The sequence below is a fragment of the Pinus tabuliformis genome, chromosome J (genome assembly GCF_031772625.1).
Source record: "Pinus tabuliformis cultivar Carrire ecotype Pingquan chromosome J, CPIR1, whole genome shotgun sequence".
Classification (NCBI taxonomy): Eukaryota; Viridiplantae; Streptophyta; class Pinopsida; order Pinales; family Pinaceae; genus Pinus; species Pinus tabuliformis.
This window is the reverse complement of record NC_142295.1, coordinates 1,357,680,116-1,357,699,326: the sequence shown is the minus strand read 5'-3', so window position 1 is coordinate 1,357,699,326 and position 19,211 is coordinate 1,357,680,116. Positions and strand designations below refer to the sequence as shown.

The following is a 19,211-nucleotide window of genomic DNA, read 5'->3' as shown; positions in this document are numbered from 1 at the left end:
ATCCATACGGAATCTCCTCAAGATATCTCCTGCATACCTGCCCTGGCCCACAAAGATGTGCCCATCCTCCTGCCAAACCTCCAACCCCAAAAAGTAATGCATCAGCCCCATATCAGTCATATCAAACTCTGAAGCAAGATCTCTCTTGCAGTGTTGGATGAGACTGTCCTCCCCTGTAATAAACAAGTCATCCACATACAGTACCAGAATGAGTGGATCATCACCTACCAGGATAAAGTATAGGTTCGGATCTGCATCACTCTTTTGGAATCCCATCTGCTGCAAGTAGGCATCTATCCTCTCGTACCATGCCCTCAGTGCCTGCTTCAATCCATACAAGGCTTTCTTCAGCCTACAAACATGAGACTCCCTCCCATGCAATTCAAATCCCTTAGGTTACTCAATGTACACCTCCTCCTCTATAACACCATTGAAAAAGGTGGTCTTCACATCCATCTTGTGAATCCTCTGGCCCATCTCAGTTGTTATAGATATCACTGCTCTAATGGAATTATAACGAGCAACTAGTGTAAAGTTCTCCTCATAGTCAACTCCCTCTACCTGTGAGAACCCCCGCACCACAAACCAAGCTTTGAACTTCTCAATGCTACCATCTGCAACATGTTTGACCTTGTAGAGCCACCTGGAAGTCACAACTGACTTCCCATCAGGTCATGGCACTACCTCCCAGACATCATTCTTCATTATAGAGGCATACTCCTCCACCATGGCATCCCTCCAAATCTGTTGTCTACTTGCCTCCTCAAAACTAGTTGGCTTTGACTCTACAACATCCACCACAAAGCCACCCAACCTCTCTAGCGGTCTACTCTCCCTCACTGACCACTTGGGTCTCCCCACTGCCTCTTGAGCCTCCTTTAGGGTCTCCCGAAGCCATCTTGGCTTCCTCTTCCCTGCAGTAGTCTCCTATGGTGGTATGGGAAAATCCTCAACTGGTGCCTCTCCTCCTGACGAGGAAGGCTCTAAAATAACCAAAGGAGATCCTGAACTCTGAGATACTATGCCTAATGAACCTGCACCAGGTGAGCCTATGCCAAGTGAAACTGTACCCTGTGAACTTGTCACCCCTGAAGAAGGTGAACCTCCTGATCTTGATGTACCACCTGATGCACCTGAAACCTGTGGTGTGGCCCCCTGCTGAGGAGCCTGTTTCTCTACCTGATCAATCTCCTGAGACCTCCTCAAAGCCCTCTCCTCCTCAAATGTCACATCCCTCCTCAAGACTATCTTCCTCTGTGCAGGAAGATATATGTGGTAGGCTTTGTTGGTCTCACTATAACCCATTAGGATACCCCTCTCTGTTGTGGGTTCCAACTTCGTCCTCTTCTCCTCAGGGACGTGTGAATATGTAAGGCACCCAAATATCCTGATGTGCCCAACTTCTGGCTTCTTGCCAGTATATATCTCCTCAAGAGTCTTGCTCCCCAAGACTCTGTGTGGGCTCCTATTCTGCAAATAAACAATAGTGTTACACGCCTTGGCCCACAAGAAGAAAGGTAAACTCTGATCATGCAGCATCGCTCTAGCTGCGCTGCTGCACCCACAATGGTCCTATTCTTCCTCTTCGCCACCCCATTTTGCTGAGGGTTGTAAGGCACAATGAGCTCCCTCTTGATGCCAACACTCCCACAAAAATCTCTCATCTCTATTGAAGTGTACTCACCCCCATTGTCTGATCTCAACACCCTGATCTTCCTCCCTGTCTGGTTCTCCACAAGAGCCTTAAACTCTTGGAATCGTGAAAGACATCCTTAGTCTTCGGGAAGTAAATCTAGGTCCTCCTGGAGTGGTCATCAATGAATGTCACATAGTACTCATATCCACTCAATGAGACATGGGACATAGGACCACATACATCAGAATGAATCAAATCAAGGACACCTACAGCTTTGTTGTCACTGTTGTGGAAAGGTGTCTTCGTGTACTTTCCCAAAGCACACCCCCTGCACACATCAAGATGCTCAGTGTCGAAATCTGGCAACCCGGTAACCATCTCCCTCAACATCCTGAAAGCTCCATGGTGCAAGTGGACCATCCTCCTGTGCCATAGCTCACATAAATCATTGCTACTGATTTGTGCTACCATAGCTCGAAGAGGCTGAAACATGAGTTCGTATAGTCTCCCACTGCGAGCTCCAATCACACGAGTAGACTATACTAGATCCTCTAGGATGTATCAATACTTGTCCCTTCTGGAACAGTACGTCATACCCCCTGTCCTCCAAGCTGAAAACTAATATCAAACTCTTCTTCAACCCTGGAACATAAAGAAGGTCTGTCACTTTCAGAGGAGGTGATGACTTCCTCTAAAATGAAACTGTCCCCATACTTGTTGTCGCCTTGACTTTGGAGTTGTCGCCAAGCACAACCTCCAAGTCAATGTCATCCTCCAGAAGGCTCGTGAAGTGCTCTCTAACTTCGGTCATATGGCAGGATGCTCCATTGTCTGTGGACCATGCACGGGAAGATGTGACATGAGTGGCTAAACTCACCACCAAAGCACACTCTGAAACAAACATAGCTACAAAATCATCCACATCTGCTGAAGCTGCAACTCCTTGTTTCTTTTTACCCTTCTTGTTGGGACACTGAAAAATATAGTGACCCATCTTCCCACAAGCAAAGCATTTCACTTTGCTCATTTCCTTCTCCTTAGCCTTTTGCTTCCCCTTATCATGCTTTGCTCCACTAGAAGACCCCTTCTTAATCTTCTTGCTCTTCTTTCCCTTTGCCGCAAGAGAAACATTCTCCTCTTCACCTCCCCCACCACTCTTGCTGCCACTTTTCATACTCCTCCTGATCTCCTCCTAAAGGAAATTGTCCCACATCCTCCTCCAACCAGGAAAGTGCTCTTTGGCCACCAAGTTGTGGATAAAACTATCCCACTTCTCAGTGAACCCCTCTAAAGCAATCCGAACCAACTGCTCCTCTGGAACAGTCTCTCCAATAGCAGCTAACTCATCCTTCACCTGTGAGACTCTGGTGAGGAAAGATGTCACACTGTCGGTCTTGGTCATCTTGGTGTTGCGTAGTTTTTGTCTCAACACCATCTTCCTATTCTCATTAGAACTCTGGTGCAAAGAGACCAAGGACTCCCACATCTGATATGCATATCTCATCCCTGAAACATGAGGGAATAAATGGTCCTTGATGGCATCTAGAAGGATCCTCTTTGCCTTCACATTCTTCTTGTTGAACTCCACCAACTAAGCTGGATCAGTGGGTGCTTGCAAAGCTGCTTCAACATCCCACACTTCCACCTCCTCCAGTAAAAGCATGATCCTCTCCTTCCATGAGCCAAAGTTTTCAGCCCCCATCAATCTGTCCTCTACTCTCAACCCAGTAGCCATGACCCCACAACCAACAAAATGAAGCATATCTGGAAGCTAGAACCAATATCCCTTTGAACTGCTTAAGTCTTTGGGTTTTTGGCAAAGTTTCAAAGGTATGGTTCATTGTTTGAAGACTTTGGTAGCTTGTTTCCCTTTTTATCAGTTGACTAGAAATGAAGATTTAAGCCTCAACTTGGCTCAACCTGGCTCTGATACCATGTAGAAAAATTAATGATCTGCACCCTTACCCAGTTTACAAGTTTGCATGTGTTTATTTGGCCCAACCCACGTGTTTTGTCTTGCTGATATAAATTTCAGAATGCATTAATTGTAAACATTTAAAGAGTACTACTATTTTTCACTTTTCCTATCAGCTGAAATAAATACAAAATTTAGGCAAGCATTCAAGCATGTGAGACCAATGTTACTTGGGAGCGAGAGCGAAAGCGGGGAGCAGGAGTGAAAACGGGTGCAGGAGCGACATTTTCAGAAGCTCCCGGTTTGGGAGCGAATCCCGAAGCGTTTTTTATATAATATATATATATTTATATTTTTTATATTTTGATACATATATGTCAACAAAAACATGTAGAATGGTGAATTAGATATAAAAAAACCATAGATTGTGTAGGAATTTACAGGGTAAGTTCCTCAGAAAGAATACCAAGAGGACACCGCTCACAACCAGATCTCAAATCAATACACCAGTATTTTTGACGTGGTTAAAACCCTCAGAGTGCAAGGAGGGAAACAGTCCACGGCCTGTCCCAACGTGGGTACAGACAATTTATTAATCAAAGAATGAAAATTTACATAAGCTTCTCTCATGCACGGATTACCCGAACAATGACCCTCCATGCGCTTTAAATAGAACTCATGGACCAATCGGGTGTCAAGCCACGGATCAAGTGTCGGTAATACCGAGGTGAGAGTGAACCGTCGGATCACTACATATCGTGACCGTCGGATTGTAAGTTACAAAATGTACAACGGTAAAGAAACACACTTTACCTAACTCTAACCTAACTCTATACTAGACCAAGTTGAACTTAACTATATCCTATGTGTCGGAATATCCTAACATCCCCCCTTAAGAACAACTTGGGATAGGATTGAAGGATTTACAAATATGACACAATAGGAGAAGGAAGGAGGCACTAGAGCCTATCCCCCCTTAGTGACAACTTCCTGAACTCCAAGCATATATCGAAGTTTAGTGAACTTCGCCTCTGTGAGAGCCTTTGTGAAGATGTCTGCAACCTGATCATCTGTTGGACAATATTGCACTTCAAGAACATGGTCATGAATGAGCTTTCTGATGAAGTGCATGTGTAGTTCAATGTGTTTGCTGCGCTGATGCTGGACTGGATCTTTGCATAGCTGAATGGCACTTTGATTATCACACCAAAGTGTGGTTGGATGCTGCTGCTCAAAGCCAAACTCTGATAGGATCTGACGAAGCCACAAGGCTTCCTTACTAGCTTCCACGGCACCACGATACTCTGCTTCTGCTGACGAAAGAGAAATGGCAGCCTGTTTCTTACAAGCCCATGTAATAGGTCCTGAACCAAGAGTGAAGACATAACCGGCAGTAGACTTCCGATCATCAAGGTCACCAGCCCAATCAGAATCAGTGAAACCAACTAACAGAGGAGCTGCTTTGGCACTGTAATGAATCCCAAACTGTACTGTACCTCGAACATAACGAAGTATTCTTTTAGCTGCTTTCCAATGACTTTCACGGGGGTTTTGCATAAAACGAGCAACAAGGCCAACAGCAAAGGAAAGATCAGGACGAGTATGGGTTAAATACAAGAGTTTTCCGACAAGTTGACGGTATAAGGTAGCATCAACTTCAGGAGAAGTACAAGAGACTGAAAGTTTGACTCCAGACTGAAAGGGAGAAGGGGCTGGCTTACAGTCTTCCATGTGAAAATGACGAAGAATATCACAAGCATACTTGGACTGGGAAAGGAAAATACCCTCTTGGGATTGCAAGACTTGAAGACCGAGAAAATAGTGTAAGTGTCCTAAGTCTGTCATTTCAAATTTCTTTTTAAGGCTGGACTTCACATGGTTTATAAGGTTGGGATCACTACCAGTAAGAATAAGATCATCAACATAAAGAACAAGGATGATGAGAGAGTTGCCCACTTTCTTGGTGTAGACAGTATTGTCAGAATGACACCTAGAAAAGCCAGATTCTAAAAGAAAGCTATCCATTTTGGCATACCAAGCTCGAGGAGCTTGCTTGAGGCCATAAAGGGATTTCTTAAGTCGACAAACGAGGCTGGAGTCTGTTTGTATGAAGCCAATGGGTTGTTCCATATAGATTTCTTCCTGCAAGTCCCCATGCAAGAAGGCAGATTTAACATCCATTTGATGGACTTCCCATTTTAAAGAGGCAGCAAGGGAAAGAACAAGGCGGATAGAGTTCATTTTGGCAACTGGAGAGAAGGTTTCAGTGTAGTCAATGCCTTCAACCTGTGAAAAGCCCTTAGCAACTAGACGAGCTTTATGTTTATCAACTTTCCCATCTGGTCCATACTTGGTTCTGTAAACCCATTTGCATCTAACAAGTTTGCGTCCCTTTGGTAGAGGAACAAGATCCCATGTATCATTTGTCATCAATGAATGATATTCTTCATTCATAGCTGTTTCCCAATGTGGATGGCCTGAAGCTTCTGCAAAAGTGTCAGGATCATGATTTACTGGAGCTTGAGCCAGTAAAGAAGAGGCTCTTTCAAACTGAGAACGTGTACGTCGCTGATCTGTAGGATCACCGGCAAGATCACCTGCTGCATCCCGAGTAGCACGGACCCATCTTGGAAGTTGAGGATCCTGAGAAGGTGGGGAAGGATTATCATCCTCGCTTTCATCATCAGAAGAAGAAATGTTTTCAAAGATAGAAGAGATAGGAAGAGGTGGCACATCCGCCGGACTAGGCTCGCAGGCCGATTTATTTTCATCAAATTTTACATCTCTTCTAATGATAACATTTTTGGACTTAAATGGAATAAGTCTATAGCCTTTTACATCTTCAGAATATCCAACAAAAGTACATTTCTCACTCTTAGGTTCTAAAGCTTTATGCTTTTCATCTGGAATATGGGCCCATGCTTCACTTCCAAACACACGAAAGTGACTTACATCTGGTTTAATGGAACTCCAAGCTTCTTCTGGAGTGATATTCTCTAGAACCTTAGTAGGAGTGCGATTGATTATATAATTTGCACAATTAATTGCTTCGGCCCAAAAACTAAGACTGAGTCCTTTAGATTGCAGCATACAATTAGCCATTTCCTTTAAGGTGCGATTTTTCCTTTCAGCTACACCATTTTGTTGTGGAGTGTATGGAACAGTATGTTGCATTTGAATTCCATTTTCGGTGCAAAAGTTGATGAATGCATTTTTAACATATTCTCCACCATTATCAGTTCTTAGCTTAAGAATTTGATGTCCAGATTGTTTTTCAACAAATGCTTTGAAGGCCAAAAAGGTGGTAAATACTTCGCTCTTGAGTTTTAAGAAGTATACCCAAGTGCGTCTGGAGAAATCATCAATGAAAGTTAAGAAGTACTTGCAGCCAGAGAATGAAGCAACAGGAAGAGGACCACATAAATCACTGTGCACAAGCTGTAAAGGGGCTGAGGCGTGCCAAGAGGCACGTTTGTCAAAACTGTCCCGATGATGTTTTCCGAGTACACATCCGGAACAAACACCATCTTTGCAAGATACCATAGGAAGACCTGTCACCATATTTTCTTTACATAGATGCTGAAGGGAGCGATAGTTTAAGTGACCAAACCGCTCATGCCAAAGTTTGCTCACTTCATCATTATGAGCAACAAATACTGAGGGAAGATGGGATGACCCAAAGTTGTGAAACTTATACAACCTTTTGGAATCATCAGCAAGACCAGTAGCTAGAATCTGTTTAGGATCTTTTAGATCCTTGATTACAACATCATGAGGTGAAAATTCAACAATTTTACCTTCACCTGAATGAGTTATCTGATAGACAGATAGAAGGTTGCAGGATAAGTTTGGAACACATAATACATCATTGAACTGACCATTGTCTAGATGAACAGTTCCAGTCCCTACAACATTAAGAGATCTATCATCACCAACATATATATTTTTGGTGTTACAATCATTTAAAGAAGAAAACATGGCTTGGTTTTTGGCCATGTGACAAGAGGCTCCAGAATCAATGAGCCACTCATGAGAATGAGAAGAAGAAGAAGATACATTTAATGCATAACCAGACTGAGATGATTGACGATGACATGCAGAAAGTGCCGTTCCGGAAGTTGAAGTTGAAGTAGGCTCCAGATGGATGTTATGTTTCTTCATTGCGGCTTCCAAGGCTTCCATCTTCTTAAAGCATTTAGATTCTAAGTGGCCATCTCGATTACAAAAGTTACAATGTCTGTCAGTCTTCTTCCATTTGTTTTTATTGGTCTTGTCATTTTGCTGAAATGATCTTTCATCTTGAGGCTGAGTTGGTTTAGGACCATTCCTTTGAGGATAAGACTTCTTAGGATTCTTTGAATTTGGTTGCTGCTGGGCGGCTAACGCTTTCGAGGAAGAGTTTCCAAGATTAAGAAGACCAAGGTGTAAGAGTTTTTCTTGTTCTCTTATTAAGGAATCACAAAAGGAGTCAAAGGAAGGGGGCTTGTAGTCTTTGCCTTGACAAATGAAAGCTTCCCTTGTAGAATGGAAAGTGGAAACAAATACAGAGTAGGCTGGTCCCAACTTAGTAAGGATGGAATAAATAAGGTTACCATCTTCTTTCTTAACTTTAACACCTTCCAAGAGATATCTAAGGGTCTTGAATTTGGACAAGAAATCTTCAATGCAAGAAAAATTATTAGGATCCAAAGTAAGCAACTCATTCTCAAGTTGATGGGCTCTAATTTCATTTTTAATCCCAAAAACTTTAGCAAGTTTTTCTAATGCTTCATGAGGAGTTTCAATTTCTGCAATGTGGAATCTAAGATCAGGAGAAACAGACATTCCTATCAAACCACGTGCTTGATCTTGTCTATTTTCCCATTTTTCGGCCTTGTCTTCATCTTTGGGTTTCTTCTCTTGGTCTGTGGCTATTCTGAAGAGACCTTTACTTCTAAGTAAATCTCCCATGTAGGCTACCCATTGGAAGTAGTTAGTGCTGTCAAGAATGACTTGGCATGGACTTTCCATTTTTTGAAAAACAACTGAAGCTGAAGATGCTGAAAGTAAGTGGTCCAATGGATAGATCTCGAAAAAATAGGCGGTTTTAAAAAAAACGGCTCTGAAAAAGGCTTCCGGATGAAGAAGTTATGGCTTTTTGAAAAAAAATTGTTGACGTTGCCGGCAAAGTGCGCGAATGTGCGGGAATGAAAAAATCCGCCCCCACAAAATGGAGACTTGAACCCAAGACCTCTACTCTCTTAAAAGGTCTTTGAACCAATTGATCTATACAAAATATTTGAGAGAGAGAGAGAGAGGGGGGGGGGGGCCTCGATTTGCGTGCTTGCCTTGGGAAGACTCTTTTCCCTACAAAACACAAAACACAAAACCCAACACGAATATCCAAAGAAAAACGAACCTTACGGCTCGAAGTTAGCTTTAGCCAAAAAACTAGAAATTTAAAAAAAAATCTCAAAGTTAGCTTTTAGCCGAAAAACTAAATATTTTTCTCAATGTTTCTGATTTTCCGAGATCACACTAAGGTGCAGGGAAAAGAGCATACGCATGAGAAAAATCCTTTCTTTCTGTTTCTGATTTGCCCAGATCGCACAGAGTCGCAGGGCAAAGAGCATACGCAGAAATGAAAGGTATAGATCCGGAAAAAAAAGGCTAAATAAACCGAAACCGAAATAAGCAGAGAGAAAATGACAGTAAACTGCAAAAAAACACTGTATACCTCCCGATCTGAAAAATGACGCAGCTAGGGCTACCGGAAACCTTTTCGCGTGAAACGAAAGGGGTTCCTCACTGAAACAGATGCTCCGAACGCAACAGAGCAGTCCTCTCGGCCCGAAAGCAGTCAGAAACAGCAGATCTAGGAAACGACAGCCGCATGCAGTTCTACCGGCTTCAGATTTGGATCACCAACGGACGCGGCCCTCAAATAGCTCTGATACCATGTAGGAATTTACAGGGTAAGTTCCTCAGAAAGAATACCAAGAGGACACCGCTCACAACCAGATCTCAAATCAATACACCAGTATTTTTGACGTGGTTAAAACCCTCAGAGTGCAAGGAGGGAAACAGTCCACGGCCTGTCCCAACGTGGGTACAGACAATTTATTAATCAAAGAATGAAAATTTACATAAGCTTCTCTCATGCACGGATTACCCGAACAATGACCCTCCATGCGCTTTAAATAGAACTCATGGACCAATCGGGTGTCAAGCCACGGATCAAGTGTCGGTAATACCGAGGTGAGAGTGAACCGTCGGATCACTACATATCGTGACCGTCGGATTGTAAGTTACAAAATGTACAACGGTAAAGAAACACACTTTACCTAACTCTAACCTAACTCTATACTAGACCAAGTTGAACTTAACTATATCCTATGTGTCGGAATATCCTAACAGATTGAACCATATAACAACAATCATCTAGAAGTTATAATATTCATCAACCACGTCCACATGTTAGTAACATACAACATATTGAGTCTCATGATTCATCAATCTTAAATTTTCAAGCTTTCAAAATTCCATATATATAACATTTATCACCATTGATCACCAAAGTTGTACTTGTAAGCTAAGTGTAACCATTACAACAAATAATATCTAACATGAAATGAAATGTTATAAAATGAAATGAAATGAAACAACTTTCAACTTTCATGAAGCATCATATTCATAATTCATTACTAATGAGTTATAATTGCCAACTTCAAACTTTAATTGTCATATATTGTTTAAAATAATATCATAATAAATATGAAAGAGTCAATAGTTATAAAAACTACTAGAAACTAGAAAAGACAAGTAAATCTATTATCTATTGCTTATGCTTGGGCCTCTTGCCACCACGAGAAATGTCTAATTTTTTAGTCTTGTTGGAAAATCAGGATCTTTGTCATTAATATCACCCTCTAAGCATTAATATCCAGAGGTATCTTTGTCATTACCTCTGTATCTGTATAGGGATCTTTGTCATTAATATCACCCTCTAAGCATTAACATAAGATAGAAAAAGCATAGCATGTCAAGTCAAGATTTTGTTTGAATGATGTGTACATTTTTAGGAAGGTCATGATAGAGGAGTTCGACAACCAATGTCACTAACATCAAGTTACATAGAGGGATTGGTGCTCTTGATTAAATACAAGTTCCATACCCTAATACATGAAAAAATTCAAGGGAAACATTGCAATCCCCCAATCCTGAAATCCTGAAAAACTGATAAGTCTGCTGGATTTTGAATGAAATCTAAAATTCTACTTTCTCCATATGAAATCCAATGAGGTCGGAACCACTCTCAAACATCCTGAGTCATTTCATGGTAATGTTAAAAATTTAAGTAAAAGGATGAAAATGAAGATTAAGGAGAATGTCACTTTTACTTTAAGAATTTAACATTACCATGAATCGCATATCAATACTAGGGCCATAGGCTTGATCATTAAGCTGCCCCACTCAAAACTTATTTGTTTCTTTGAAAAAAAATTGCATTTGGAACATTACTGCAAAAAAGGCTAAACGCTCCCGAAAAGTCAGGGAGCAATTTTTTTTTAGGGAGCGTGCTCCAGAGCTACTCCCGCTCGGAGCGCGAATTGGGAGCGGGAGCGAGAGGGGGGGGCGTTCCCCCGCAACCCTGTGTGAGACACTTATTTTTCGTCAAGGTGACCCCGGAAAAGCCCCACAGCCTCTTGGGGAAAACCGGTCTTCAAAGGAGGATTTTTTTGCTTGAGAAATTAGTCTAAGTACATAAAATTAAACACAGTACTTATCTCCCTTCAGCTGAAGCATTAAATGCAATTTCTAGAAATTTGTACCCACTGATAATTTTCAAATTTTACAAATTTTTCATGCCCAAAATTTTCTGCACTTTCCCACAACTCAACTCCTCGATTTTTGTGCCCAGAAATCTGCCTCGAAATCTTTGTTGAAGCAGCCTCGATTTTTGTGCCAAATCTGCCTCAAAATTCGTGTTGAAGCAACCTCGCTTTTTGTGCCAAATCTGCCTCAAAATTTGTGTTGAAGAAGCCTCGAATTTTGCACTAGAAGTGACTGGAAAAACCTCAAAATTTGTGCCAAGTGACAGCAAAGACCCTTGAAAATCACGTTGAACAGTCCCTCGAAATGTGTGCCACAACCTTCAAAATTTGTGCTCCCTTGCCTCGATTTTTGTATTGTTGTTTGCCTCGATTTCTGCGCTAACTGTCTCCTTTATTTTCGTGCTCCTCTCCTTGGAATACTTGCCTCCTATGGCTGCCTCCCTCCTAGAAAATCAATCCCTCCTTCTCTAGTTACAAACTCTCCTTGAAGTTCTCCTCTCCTCTTCTCTTAATTCTCTCTCAAGTGTGAAGTGAAGAACAAGCCTCCATTTTCTCCTTTTGTCTCTTAAAAAAGATTGAATCCCTAAACCTAGGATCCAATGGATGAGATTTAATCTCCAAATCTCAAGATGGGTGGTTGAGATTAGCTCTCCCAATTGACCCCTCTCACACTTTGGCCCCATTACTTAAAAGCCTCCTAGTACCTTTTTCAAGTTGTGTACCTTTTTCTATTTGTCTCATAAAGTGATTTTTCAACTCACTTTAATATTAGAAAAGTCCACTTAGTACTTTACACATAAAGTCACTTTATAAAGTACTAATGACTTTATATTAGAAAAGTACATGGTACAACACTTTTGTAAAAATTTCTCATTTCCCACCCCGGTTTTCGGTTTCACCTTATTTCTCCAAAATGGTTAAATGCCCTTTCCCATATCCATACATTCAACAACTGGAAAATAAATTTTGCTGAAAACACAAATTCTGAAAATTTTACAAAATGCTGGAAAATGCAGAAACATAAAAATCAGCACATACATATAGCCATTTAACTCATTTAAACACAGTGATTTTTGGTCAAGGTGACCCTGGGAAAACCCCCTACAACTCTTGGGGAAAACCAGTTCGAGAGCTCTTTCTTATTTCTGAAAAATGCTTTTTACAGTGAGAAATATTCAGCAAAAAAATCAGCAAGCAAATTTTACAACTTATCTCGTTTTTCGTGCCTCACAGCCAACTGGAAAACTTGCCAACAGCAAAACAGAACAGCAATAAATGCTGTACGGCCTCCTAGAAAAGCGTGCAAGCTGCCATTAAATACGCTATACGGATTTCCTCGATTTGCGTGCAGAAAAAACCAGCAATCCAACTGTACGGATTTGCCTCGATTTGCATGCCAAGGTACAGCCACTTGCTGTACGGATTTCTGCTCCTCGATTTTTGTGCACTTGTTGTACGGATTTCTAGAAAATCGTGCCCAATATCTGCCTTTCACTATGTGCTCACTCAGCTGTATAGATTTGCTAAAATGCTGCCTTGGAATGTGTGCCAAGCTGCTGCCTCCTTCTCCTCCCTGTCCAGAAATCTCCCTTGCTCTCTTGCTCTCCTTCTCTCAATCTGCTCATGAAAGAATGAATGACCTTTTCCTCCCTTAATCTAACCCTAAGTGACTTTTGGGTAATCTCTAAATCCAATGGCTGAAATAGATTGAGATCTAGGGCTGAGATTAAATGCTCATTTAAATCTCACTTTCTATTTTTTAATTCACCCCACTTTCATAAAGACCCACTTAGTCATTTATTTCCAAAGTCACTTTTCCTTTCTAATTTTACATTGACTTTATTAAAGTCACTTTAAAATTAGACTTTAGTAACTTTATCACTTAAAGTCACTTTTAAATTAGATTTGACTCTATAAAAATTATAAAGTCACTTTGGGAGAAAAATTAAATTCTTTTGGACACTTTTCCCTAGGCCAAAGATCAAAGCCTTAGGGAACCCCCTGTCCTCCGGTACCAAATTTCAACAACTTTTAAATACCTTTTCCACCCATGACATTAATGTAATTCATAAATGTCATGAAGACAAAAGTAATTAATGTGTCTACTAGGCTAAAAGGGATAAATGCCTAGTAACACGTCTCCTTGGTACTATTTACAACAAGCACCCTAGCGCATGTCAGGCTACAGGACAACGCATTGTTATTGGCGCAGCGTTGCTTTGGTATCTGCACTGTTTAAATTTATGCTCCATAGGAGTCAAACTCATACTTTGAAGACAACATAAAGTTCCTGCGAAGGTTTTGTGGATTGTTTAAGGAGTAAAGAAGTTTGATTTGCAACAATCGCTTCATTTCTTCCAGGTTGTAACCGTTCGACATTCTTGTGAGCTCAGAGTGCCAGAATATGGATGGACAATATAAAAGGCGGTCATGCATGTATGTAAGTGATTGATGACACAACAATAACAGAAGTACTTGTGAGAAGAAGAGCACAATAAACCAGATCGACTATTAGTCTGGTTGTTCCCTGATCTTCTTGTTGTCCCACGAAACTCGCTGCCAGAGAGTATATTATCTTCCCCCTAAGATCGAATCCGTCGATGCCCCTGTGTGTTGTTGTCGTTGCCCTTTAGAGCTACTACAACAAAACCACATGAAAATTTACTTTTTGCGACCTTTTAATAATTAACGTGACTCCTTATAGGGTGTCCAAGGTAGAATTGGGATTCCAACTATAGCAAGAAAATTTTAAGAATCTTTTTAACATAAGGTTTCATTTGATGCAACCGAGTGAAGCTTTTTTCTCTATGTTTTAGAGTCCCCTTATGAAAATGTGAGCAAGATTTGTGGTCTGTATAGAGTTGTGACTATCTGAAAGGTGTTGACAGTGTGAAGGTGAATGTTGAAAAATTGGTCACCATTTTCGAAATAGCAGTGGCATCATAGCGTCACTCATATTTTGGCCACATAAAGCTTGGTTTTTGGGGTATCCCTTGGTCTTTATTGTGAGGCAATATAGCAAGCTCAAGACCATTTGCTCCTCGTTTTTTTACCACCTTGGTAAGAATCATTGATAGTGAAGCATCCAAGTATTTGAATCTCCTTTCGTTGAGTTTGAGTGGTTGATAAAATGGCTAAAATTGACAATTTATTAAAGTTGTTGAGAACTCTAATCGCGTCTACCACTGAAAGTGCAGTTAAAATCAATAAGGACACCCTTTCGGATATTCAAACATGTTTACAAGATGCACATGATAAGATTGAATTTTTGCAACTTGAGTCACAGCTACAGCAAAATAAGCATCATTCTGAACTTGTTTTCATTCAAAACAATCCTTTATTTGACTTTGAGACAGACTCCCATCAGCAGTCAAAAACTAAGGTTGATCTAGTGCATAGTGCAAGAGCAAATTTGAATGCAAATGCAGAAGTTCAATTTGCACTTCCCAAGCCCACCATCAGACCTTGGGAAGAACTCATCAGCAACAAACATAGAACAGGTCTTGGATATTACAAGGATATGTCCTTTCATATTCTGGACTATTCCAAGCCCATTCAATTTTGAAGTGTTGGGTTTCTTTATGGCAGTTCATCTTCACTTGTTTCAAATATTGCTCCTCTTCCAAAGCAGCCACAAATTGTCAAATGCCAACATTGTGTTAGAGTTGGCCATGTGAAAGATCATTGTTTTGTTCTTCATCTGTGTAAACATTGTGGTCACCACACTCATTCTTCAAACAGATGCTTCAAAAACAAGCCTCCTGCAAGAACAAAGATTCATCTTGGATAGATCGCTTCTTGGCAATGGGCTTCAACAACCTAGATAATATTTTGCTCATATCACAGAATTTGTTCTCGAGTTTTGAAAAGTCTTGCAGTTGAGTTTTCTTCATCTTCTCACCTTGTATCTAACAAGGGAGGAATTGATGGTCATCTACAAGTTTCAAAGCCACATCAGGCGAGTCTGAGCCACAACTTGAACCTGCTGCCTAAGCCTACAGCCAAAGATAGTCATACCCAAATTCAGAGTTGTGGCCAGCGACACAGAAACCCCTAAGCATGCATTTTGTTGGTGGCCTTCCTTAAACCACCACAGATTGTAGACCACCCTTTTTTCCAGGTTGAAGGTCTCCCTCTTCAAAGCATTAAGGAGCACTTCCTCTAGCAGAAGACTTCAGCTTCTTACCAGATTTGGAAGAGTTCTGGGAATCGCACTAAGCATTCCTTTGGTTGGTGGCCTTCCTTAAACCATCGCAGGTTGAAGACCTCCCTCTTCAAAGCATTAAGGAGCACTTCCTCTAGCAGAAGACTTCAACTTCTTGCCAGATTTGGAAGAGTTCCAAGAACTGCACTAAGCGTTCCAGTGTTGGTGGTCATCCTTAAACCACCGTCGGTTGAGACCTCAAGTTCTCCCACCTTATGCCATCATCTCAGAGAGCACATTCAGCTTATTGTTGTCATGCATTGTTGTATTTTTGTATTAGAGCTCTCTTCTTGGACTCGTATATACCCCTTCGGATTAAAGGGGAGAATGTTGGACACCTGATCCACTGAGGGTTGGTGTGGAATGTGAACAGTCAAAGGGAGTCCAAGGGACCACCTGGAATATGGAAACCAAGGGTCATTAGAATGTATTATAAATGTATATCATTTGTATAATAAATGCAACTAACATTTATCTTTCACATTCTGTATATTCCATGTATGTGTTTAACAAAAACCTTGCTTTGCTTTGACATGAAGCCTTCAGGTTTAAATATTTAAAGCCCTTGGGTAGTAAAAAGCTTTTTATGAGCAATGGCACAACAATTAATCTTAAAACCATAATGTTCTCACAGCAATGCTTAAAAATAAATCCTTGTGAAAGAAAATATAACTCTATGCATGTTTATATGTTGTTCAGCATGTTTATATTTGCACATCCATGGAAGCTAGACAACAAAACAATTATGGCTTGGAACTGGTCAACTAATGACCTACTACAAAAATGAAAAAACATATTTACCTATAATAAGCTAACATAGAGAAATGAGTTCAAAAGCACTTCGCAATAAACATATATTTGGGTGATTTGGTGCTCGACCAAGACACACATTGGAAGGTAAATTTTGTCACCACTAGGGTTTCTATTGCCCAACCCACTACCTCTCTTCCAAGCAAGAAAGGTTCTTCTCCTGTTATGGTGAATAGTGAGGTTCTTCTCCTGTTGTAGTGAAGGATCAATCATCTTTTCTGCTCATGCCCCCTCGTTGGAACTTGGACATTGGAGAAGATGTCTCCTAGTCATCCACATAAAAGTGGGATATGCTTGGTTGGCTCTCAACTGGCTCCTTACCATATTCTGGAGATGTGAAAACGAGTATTATAGGAGTCTATTATGCATCAAAAGGATCCCTCTGCCATAAGGATATATCAGCTCCAATAAGCAGATTCAGAACACATACAAGCAAAGAGCATGGATGAAACCAATGATACTAGCCACTTTGCTGTCTTGTCTATTGATTCATCCAAAATCTATACTCATGGTAGTGATTTCAAGTAGGCTTTAGCCAGTGTTGTAGTTCAGGCAAGAAAGTATTCAATTATTTGCTCGCAAGCATTTGTAGAACCTACGAGTATCGAGAGGAATATGGAGTGAGCTGCGCTTGTTGTCGTTGTTGATATCTGTCTATTCATATTCTTTTTTTCAAATAATTACATAGATATGATTTTGAGATGGGTGCTAGACCATATTGAGAATGTGGAAGAAGCCATCCAATACCTAGAACAATCATACTAGGCCAGAGAAAAGATTATTTATGGTAATCATCGTAAAACAAGCCTTTTCAGTTTGTAGTTCATAAACAGGCTTATGTAGTAAGAGCTTCACTACTCATCACATTCAGCGTGGAACTCCGTGAATCAAATCGAATCGACCAAGCAAATGTTTTTACCAATTGATTAAATATGTTAAAATTCACCATCAAAAATATATAAATAAATAATATATAGATATATATGTGTGCGCATTAACGTGTTTTTTTAAATATGTGGGGTTTTGATATTTGGATTCTTTCCAGAAAGACAAGGGAAAAAAAGACATACTTAGTTTGCCTAATTTGATGGCAACTTTTATCCATTTTTAATGCAATGGCGAATTTTCCATATTTCATTTTCGTTGAATTCAAACATATGAATATAACCAGGTATGTCTTCCGGGTTCTTCTGCTCTTTTTTTTGGGGGGTAGGGCAGGGAAGGGAGCGCTGCTGTGTCTCATCCCATTAAGAATGATGTCATTCAAGTTGGGCAGACCACAAAGCGAATGAAACCCATTCAACAACTTAATAATCCGTCGACCTTACTAGTGAACCAAGACCACATTGGTTGTTGTTAGGGTTTTTGTTCGTTTGCTTACTGTTATGTATAGAATTAAGAAGTGCAACTTCATGGAAACCAGTTTGTCATCGCCCACTATCAGAAAGTACTCGGAACCACGAAATAGACCCACTGGTCAATGAAAACACACTAAGCCTTGGAGCTACATTACTCGGGACTACATGGAATCCTGAATGTTGTGGCAATTTGACTGTACAATTCTAGATAAAGAATTACTGCCATATAGAGCAATATGTGGCTCAGCAGAAATTAAACAGAGAATTTTTGTGGCCTGAAAACCCTGATAGTAATGTAATAGATGCCCTGCACATAAAAGTGGGGTGAGTTGGGAATTGAAAACAGGATCCCAGGAGAAACCCTAAACCCGGTAAGAGAGAGCTGTACTGACATTATATGCAAACATGACCGCATGGGATTTAAACTCGCAACCCATAGTTGCCAATTCGGTTATCAAGAGTAAAAGAGACAACCGACATTTAAGAAAGCCGGATTTCGATAAAACCAACCTCGCCCCATGTCGTTGTGAACTCGATTCTGAAATTGGGCTGTCACTTCTTTGGCAATCTCCGAATAAGGATTTTATTAGAGCACGAAACACTACTATGACGTATGTCAATTACTGCCTGTAAGAGAATTTTGATGGCTGTGAAATCCATGAGAGAAGGATATACGGTTACGTTGTGAGCCAAATTCAGAGAGTGAGTAGCGAAGGATCGCATGGAATAATTCGTGAGAAGATCCAGTGTATGAATTCGAAGCCGCGTGGCCTGTGAATTAAAATACACGTCTACTCACGCCACGTCAAATGACAGCAGATGTGAAGTCGAGAGTTTCAGTTTGAATTGGTTTTCCTTTCCATCGGGCAAACGGTATATCAATGTGAAACTCGGTCTCCGTCATTTAACGGAAAATATTATTCCTCGAGCCATGATTTGGTACTGAGTATTTCATAGGTATTAAAACTAGTAATTGTACAGAGAGGTGGCAGAAAGGAGAAGTGGAGAGTAATAATGAAGTAAAATATATAGATAATAAAATATAATAGAAATTTGTTTTTTTATGTATTTTTTAAGGAAGGTAGCAAGAGGTTAAATAAAGAAGAAAATTACACAAATATAAAAGTCACAAAATAATGGTAATTTTTGTAAACTTCAAAATACAAATGTAATTTTGATCTAAAATACACTACCTAAAAGTATTTATATTACAAGACGCTTAGAACATCAACATGAGTTAACTATGCTAAGGCATTTGAATTTGAGACTACAATATGTATGTGTTTCTTTCAGCCTTTAGGAGTTATTCTTGCCATAGGGGGTATGGCAAGGTGTTGCTCTATTATGTCAAATATGTGGTCCAAGTCTCTCAAATGGTGATGAAGGTGCTCTAAAGAAAGGACACCCTCTGGGTGTTGCTATTGATCCATTAGTGTGGGTCCCAATAAGAATTTCATGTGCCAATAAAGGTCGA

At 40.4% G+C, this 19,211-nt stretch overlaps 1 protein-coding gene across 3 annotated transcripts in view; it reads right to left on the bottom strand.

The window, feature by feature from the left end:
• Positions 1-18,548, bottom strand: part of LOC149232428 (uncharacterized) — a 220,505-nt gene extending 201,957 nt beyond the window's left edge. Inside the window, exon 1 of one of the 3 annotated variants that reach the window (XM_089379407.1) lies at positions 18,248-18,548. In XM_089379407.1, the coding sequence (XP_089235533.1) occupies positions 18,248-18,257 (10 nt within the window). In that variant the 5' untranslated portion in view covers positions 18,258-18,548. The remainder of the gene's footprint in view (positions 1-18,247) is intronic. The other 2 variants (XM_089379406.1, XM_089379405.1) reach the window with 2 other exon arrangements.
• Between the last annotated feature and the right edge of the window lie 663 nt (positions 18,549-19,211).